The following is a 7,579-nucleotide window of genomic DNA, read 5'->3' as shown; positions in this document are numbered from 1 at the left end:
AGTCCTACCGCGTCCTTCCCCACCCCAGCCCGCGGTCAGCCACCACACATTAGGACCGCGCGGAAACCGCCGAAAGGGAAGGCGGCTGGAGGGCAGTTGGGCGTGGCTTATCGAAGAGAGGCGTGCCCGAGGGGGTGGGGACACTACGCAACCATCGGTTCTGGCTGTTGATTGGCTGAAGTGACTGAGAGGAGCCCGCAAGCGTCTCCGCCCCGCCCGGGCTGCTCCTCCTCTTCTCCAGCGGCTTGGTCCGCACAGGCTCGCGAGGGAACCGCTCAGGCGCCGCCGCCCCAGCCCAGTGCGGACGACGGAAGAGAGGGAGGCGGAAGGAGGACACGCTCGCTCGCTTGCTCCCACCCGCACCCGGGCTCCTAGAGCCGGCGCGGAGCCCAGAGGGAGGAGCCGCGGCGGGCACGCCCCGCCTCCGGCCCGGGAAGACGACGCCAGCGACCTCGCCGGCCGGCCACCGCCCCCCTTGCCGGCCGAGACCCGCCCCCGGCCCCGGCCCCGGCCCTCCCCCGGCGGCATGGAGGGGCCCAGCTCCTGACTGCCGCGCCGCCGCCTCGGCCCCCGTCCCTCCTCCCGGCCCCTCCCTCCCGCCCCCGCTCGCATGTCCGCGCCGCCTTAGCCGAGGATGCTGAGGATGAAGCTGCCGCTGAAGCCGACGCACCCCGCGGAGCCGCCACCCGAGGCGGAGGAGCCCGAGGCGGACGCGCGGTTGTCCGCGAAGGCGCCACCGCGCCGCCGCCGAGACTGCCGCCCCCCGCCGCCGCCGCCGCCGCCGCCGCCCTCGGGCCAGCTGCGGGGCCCCCAGCCGCCGCCGCCGCCTGGGGGGCTCGGGCCGCCTGTTGCTGGGGGAGCGGCGGCGGGGGCGGGCATGCCGGGCGGCGGCGGCGGCCCCACGGCGGCGCTGCGGGAGCAGGAGCGGGTGTACGAGTGGTTCGGGCTGGTGCTGGGCTCCGCGCAGCGCCTGGAGTTCATGTGCGGACTACTGGACCTGTGTAACCCGTTGGAACTGCGCTTTCTCGGCTCGTGCTTGGAGGACCTGGCGCGCAAGGACTACCACTACCTGCGCGACTCGGAGGCCAAGGCCAACGGCCTCTCGGACCCCGGGCCGCTGGCCGACTTCCGAGAGCCGGCCGTGCGCTCGCGCCTCATCGTCTACTTGGCGCTGCTGGGCTCAGAGAACCGTGAGGCCGCCGGCCGCCTGCACCGTCTCCTGCCCCAGGTGGACTCTGTGCTCAAAAGCCTGCGCGCGGCCCGGGGCGAGGGCTCGCGAGGTGGCGCGGAGGACAAGCCCGGCGAGGACTGCAACGGCGAGGAGGACGCGGAGAAGGACGGCTCCGGCCCGGAAGGCAGCGGCGCCGAGCCCCGGCGCGGCAGCGGGCTGGGCTTCAGGGCCCAGGAGGAACTGCTGCTGCTCTTCACCATGGCCTCCCTGCACCCGGCGTTCTCCTTCCACCAGCGGGTCACCCTGAGGGAGCACCTGGAGAGGCTCCGCGCCGCGCTCCGCGGGGGCCCCGAGGACGGGGGAGTGGAGGCGGAGTCGTGTAACTTTGCCGGCCCCCGGGCCCAGGTAAGGCGTGCCAGCCCTCTGCGCCCGCAGTGTGGTCACCGCCTCGGCGACCTGCCCTGCCCGGCTTTCGGACTCCCGGTGGCCGAGCCTCACCCCACGCAGGTGGCTCGGAATCCCCTTGCCACGGCTCCCCGCCCAGTTGTACTAGCCTTCGTTAGTCTGGACCGCTCATTTCCACTGCTCCCCCCACCCCCGCTGCACACAGAGGCACCCGCCATAACAGAATGCTCTAGAAGTCTCTTCCGTGCCGGAGTTACCACGGAAAACATAGAGCACTCAGCCCGATCCCGCTCTCAGATGAAGAGTCTTGGGACTTTTTGACTTTGAGCATCTCTAGGTGCTGGGAAAGGCGAAGCGCTAGTGGAGCCCGTGTGTCGGCCGCAGTCTCGCCTCGGGCTGAGCCTTCCCTTTCTTGCCGCCTGGCGCTCAGGTCACACGTTTTAAAGCTTTGCCTTACCCCTCGGTGAGGTGTCCTAAAGGTGCTCTCCCGGCGAGTTGCCCTATTATTGACACAAATGGGCCTTTTAGCTCAGTGTGTACCTGATTTAAAAGGGGTCGTAGGATCTTGTGGCTCCTGCTCGGAAAACTTGATGTTCCCTTAAAGCGGCGAAATGACTCAAAGTAGAAATGTAGTAGCGTGGTTTGTCTGGGTAAAGTAACCTCCTAGAGTGGGTTGGTAGTGTTCTTTGCCTCTGGCGTATCCTGCTTTCTAATGAGCGTGAGTCCTGCCAACAGATTTGGGTCCAGAGATGTTTGTTGAACCTTTTTAACTGTAGGCATAAATGTTTTTTAAAAAGTTATTAAACACCAAAATGTAGTAGATGAGAATTAAGATGAGTTACTTGTCGCAAACATTAAAGAAAAAAATTTAAATGGCCACGAAAGCAATTTAATAATAATCTAGGCCCAATATAAAGTTCTTGAGCTTGACAATTTAATGGACTAGTTAGCTTTCAGATAAAAACTGTACAATAAGAGCTTACTTTCATGGTTCACAGCTATTCTAGAAAACAACTGATTTGCTTGCCATGTTTTTCCAATTAGGTGATCTCCAGGATGATATATTGGGAAGGGGATTTTTTTTTTCACTCCTTACTTGTAAGTTAATTTAGCTTACATATCTTATATAGCTGCTTTCAGTCAATACCTTGAAACTAAAACCGAGCATTGTATTTCTGTAATGTCTGTGTGGACTCAGTACCCCTAGAATCAAAGGAATTTGGGGCCCTGAAGGATTTAGCTATAATCTAGGCTGAGCCCCTCTATTTCAAAAGGAGGCTTCTGTGAAGTGACTAACTCACATTTTAGGACATACTTTATCACACTCAGGAGGTAGTAACGCTAGTATCCAGAATTTTCTTAGCTTGAAATGTTGTCTGCCAGTGTCTATTTACTACTAGCATGCAACTGTGTATATTGATGGTAAAAGCCCTTTCCACTCTCCAGCCTACTTATTAAAATAATTTCAAAAAGTCCTATGTGCTCCATCATTAAATTTAGAGAAGAAAGCCTGAACTCAGGAGCAGTACTTATATATCTTTAATAAAATTTTTTTCTTGTAATAGTATAATAAGGATATCCTTAGAGTGTGGATGTAATGAAAATGTCCCACAGTGGAGCAGTTTTATATTATTCCATTCATATCATTCCAAAAAGGGTAATCTATTTTTGATTGTAACTACTAGGAGTCTTTTTCCCCCATTAAATTTTGCTTAAAATGCGAGTGTTGGAAAGTGACTAGACGAAGGGAAGAGATGCACGCAAACCACAATAATGAAAATTTTATCTTGACTCCAACGTGTGGCCTTTTCTGGCAATCAGTGAGTGCTGGGAAGAGTGGACTTTTGTGAGGCCGGGCATCCTGCCAATTATTTCAGCACACCATTACTTCTCAGGCAGTGCCTTGTGCTGTGGCCATCAGTTGTTTGGGAATAATTTATAGAGGATCCACGTACTACAGGTGAGGCTGAAGGCTGTTTCCAGAGGCTGGTGGCGTGATGAACTTTTTTTCTACAGTAGTTGTTTAGGGTTACCTTAATAAATCAGTTACGTCTCATTAAATTGGATACTACTCTACACACTTTCTGCTTGGTAGCGTGGACTCCGAGGCCTTCAGCTGTGGCTTGTTCTGGCCTTAAAGAAATTTGGGCAGGTCTTACAGATCCCAGGCTGTCACTCTAGAAGCGACTGAAGCGGGTGGATTGATTTCAGCCCTGGTTCACTGCAGTCCAATCCAGCTGTTTCGCAGCCCTCTGCCGCCTGCTCACAGTTGGAGAGTGGGCCCATATAGGATTGTGCGGGAAGGCGCCCAGGCTTGCGTGGAAGCACTGCGGTGCGCTGGGGGGCCCCGCGATCACGAGCGGCGGTGGACCCACAGACAGCGATCCGGGGCCAGTCTTGCAGGGCTCCTCCCCTCCCCCGCCCTGCAAGATGGCGACTGCACGCCTCCCACGTGACTGGCGCTGGCCACGCCCCCGAGGGGGCAGCCGGGACTGACCGTGCTGCCTTGGGGGGTGGCTTTGGCCCCCGTTGGGCGAGGTGAGGGGCACACGGCGGATCAGAGAACTATGCGGGTGATGTGCTCTGGGAATGGGAAAGGGAAATTTTTGTAGCAGCGTTTTATTGCCCCAGAAGTAACCTTTTTAGACACATAGATGTAACATACATGTAATTTAGCAGTATTCGTAATTGGTTTAGAAATAACTGTTAACTGTCTTAAGATCATTCATATTAAACGGGTGGTGCAGAACTAATTTTCTTTTAATTTTCTACTAGAGTAAGAGTATACTAGTCCAAAATAGTGTTCCTAGCTCATCCAAGACTTGTATCCAACACGTAATATGCAGCAGCTTCTCTTTAAACAAAGATTTTTAAAAATGAATGACGTTTATGGTAGAACTTGTATTTTAATGTGAACTTTATACTAATTATATGCTTATAAGCTACCAGGACCAGCAATTGTTTAGTGACATACTGTAGTTATGTTTATAGTTGAGGTGACAAGGCCACAAACTTAACCACTAGAATATACCAACTAGGCAATTTAGAAAGGGGAGCAAATTCAACAAATATATTTTTATTTTTAAAAGTAACACTTCTAGAGTTTTCTTGCATACTTTGGATTATTATAGAGTAAATGTTACATTGGATTACAACTTAAATGTCAACATTGCTTTTCAGAGACTTGAATATAAAGTTCATGTTTTTCGCAGCTGCAGTAGACTGCTGATCACTTGTAAAAGTCAATAAATAGCCAAGTGGGCAGTAGTGAAAATACTCATTAACAGTGTCCCAGGAGGAGTTCCCTTCGTGGCTCAGCAGTTAACTAACCCAGCTAGGATCCATGAGGATTCAGATTCGATCCCTGGTCTCGCTCAGTGGGTTAAGGATCCGATGTTGCCTTAAGCTGTGGCGTAGGTTGCAGTGTGGCTCAGATCCCATGTTGCTGTGGCTGTGGTGTAGGCCCTGGCAGCTGCAGCTCAGATTCAACCCCTAGTCTGGGGGCTTCTGTATGTCACCTGTGCAACCCTAAAAAGTAAACCAAACAAGCAAAAACAAAAAAACAGTGTCCTACAAAATTTATGTTATCGATGTAGTTATGTGTTAATAAAGTTATGGTCTGTGTATGTAGCATAGCTAAAAAACTTTTTTAAAAATGGGCCCCTTAATATTAGGAAAACAAACTATGAACGGTGTGTTGGCAATAGCATTAACGGTTAAGTATTTTTAAAAGATGCTAGTTTTGTTGCTTTATCATTGAAAAGGTGAGAGAGCCAAGCTTTGGATCTTTGCACACTTAAAGATACTCTGATTGTGAAAATGGGTAATCTAATTTTGGAGAGTTAACCCTCAATTAGCAACACAAAGGTAAAAAAAGGATAAGTTACTATGGTAATAGTACTTAATGGTTAATATCTAGTAGTGGTTTGCAATCAATGTCCTTTGCATAGCCATGTTTCTCTGGAGATTGTTTTCAGTATCCTCAAAACTCAGTTGTTTGGCACGTAGTACTAATGTTTGATTTAAAGATAGGAAATGAAATCTTTTGATAGTATAGTAGATAGTATGTTGTGTTATTTGAACTCACAGAACATATTTGAACTCACAAAAAGTAAATGGGCCATGAGTCCTTTGAAGAAAATAAAATCAATGAAAATAGTAAAAAAAGAAAAAGAAGACAGCTTTGCAAAATGGTTACTTTTTCACAGCATGGGTTAATAAGCTATATTGTACTTGACAGAGCAAATACCTCAACTCATTTTATTGATATAGATAATGTATTGGTAGCGTTGGTGCCTTAAAAAGAAAATGCTTTTCAAAGGAGTTTTAACATAAATACTCCTACTCTAAGGTAGATTGAATATATATGTCTGTGGTAACTGGAATCCTAGTGAGAGTTCGGACTTAAAATGAGAGGAGAGGTTAGTCAGGATTTCAGTTGTTAATGTATTAGGCACTAAAAAGATGCTTTCCAAAAATGACTTTTGTTTCCCATTATGGCTTAAGCAGAAACGAACCCAACTAATATTCTTGAAAATGCAGGTTCCATCTCTGGCCCCCTTCAGTGGGCTAGGAATCTGGTGTCATGAGCTGTGGTCTAGGCTGGCATCCGCAGCTCTGATTCGTCCCCTGGCCTGGGAACTTCCATATGGTGCACCTGTGGCACTAAAAAGCAAAAAAAAAAAAAATACAAAATACAAAAAAAAAATTTTTTTTTTAATGACTTTAAAAGAACAGCTATAATGCTCACAGTAGTAAATACCTTCATTTAATTTGTGGTCCACTGCTGGGAGATTTTACAGTGGAGCAGGGGGAGCTGTCTGAGAAGGCTTTCCTCACTCCTATTGGAGGGATAATAACAGTACTTATGTTAGATTGTGAGGATTAAATGGATGACTAATTGTAGAATGATGTCTGGTACATGACCTTCAGTAAATGTTAGCAGTCACGGGTAAAAGTTAAACCTTGTTAGGAAGGTGGTGGTAGAAGAGTTGGATGTAGCATCTCACAGATTGAGAGTGGGGAGCAGAACTAGCTCTCACTTTTATGGGAAACTTGAGGTTGGTTTGACTGTAGCAAAGAACAAAAGCAGTTCAGTTAATAACTGCCCTTTGAGAGAGGCTTTTATATAGAAGATCACAGTTAAGCAGTGATTATTTTAGTCAAAAATAGGAGCTATTGGGTATTCTACCCCAGGTGTATTTTTCTGTGCAGTGTTTTTCTCAGGTAAGGAGAACTCAGGGAGTCTCACTTAAGTTAATATACCATTAACTTTTTTTCCACAAATTAACTGATGTACTATATATCCTTTTTTAAAAAATTACTTTTTGTGGGTTTTTTGGTGGGTTAGGGGACAGGAAATATGTCCCAGAGGCTGTCAAAGGCCTTGAGGAGTGTTGGCCATGTTTAGTAGAGCACTAGATTGAGAGGCTTAAACTCCAGCTCTGCCACTTGCTTTGTGATATTAACCAGGCCACTTAAATCCCTGAGCCACAGTCTTGTCTGTGAAATGGGAATAATGACTTCTTTTTAAGATTATGGTGATTGAATAATGAGAAGTCGCAAAGTAATTCATATACTGTTTTGACCACACATTCTCTGAGAGCGGTGCTCAATGCATTTTTCTTTTCCACTAAGATACAACCATCCAGATTGTTACATTAGTCTTTAGAAGTGTTTTGTTTTGTTTTGTTTTGTTTTGTTACTTAATAGACTACATGGTGTAGTATTTTCTATATTCTATATTAGCATACCTCTAAAGCTGGTGTTTGAGACATTTATTTGGGCAGAGTTTGTTAATTCTTAAATTGTAAAGATCTGGTATGCTACAGATAATATAAGCCCAAAAGAAGCACTTCTCTGGGTCAAAAATCATTAAAATATGTGTTTTCTCTTTATTGCATTTGGGGGTCGGAATGAGGAAAATATGTATTTTGAATTCGGGCTGTCATTAACTCCCATGCAACCATAATTTACTTAAATCTTTTCCACATTTAGTTAGGA

The 7,579-nt window shown here is 48.1% G+C and overlaps 1 protein-coding gene across 1 annotated transcript in view; it reads left to right on the top strand.

The window, feature by feature from the left end:
* Window positions 564–7,579, top strand: part of ZCCHC2 (zinc finger CCHC-type containing 2) — a 57,328-nt gene continuing 50,312 nt past the window's right edge. Inside the window, exon 1 of the mRNA XM_021099630.1 lies at window positions 564–1,576. Coding sequence (XP_020955289.1) covers window positions 635–1,576 — 942 coding nt within the window. The 5' untranslated portion in view covers window positions 564–634. The remainder of the gene's footprint in view (window positions 1,577–7,579) is intronic.

Source organism: Sus scrofa, chromosome 1, assembly GCF_000003025.6.
Source record: "Sus scrofa isolate TJ Tabasco breed Duroc chromosome 1, Sscrofa11.1, whole genome shotgun sequence".
NCBI lineage: Eukaryota > Metazoa > Chordata > Mammalia > Artiodactyla > Suidae > Sus > Sus scrofa.
Note: the sequence above shows the minus strand (reverse complement) of the source record. Positions and strands in the feature narration are given on the sequence as shown.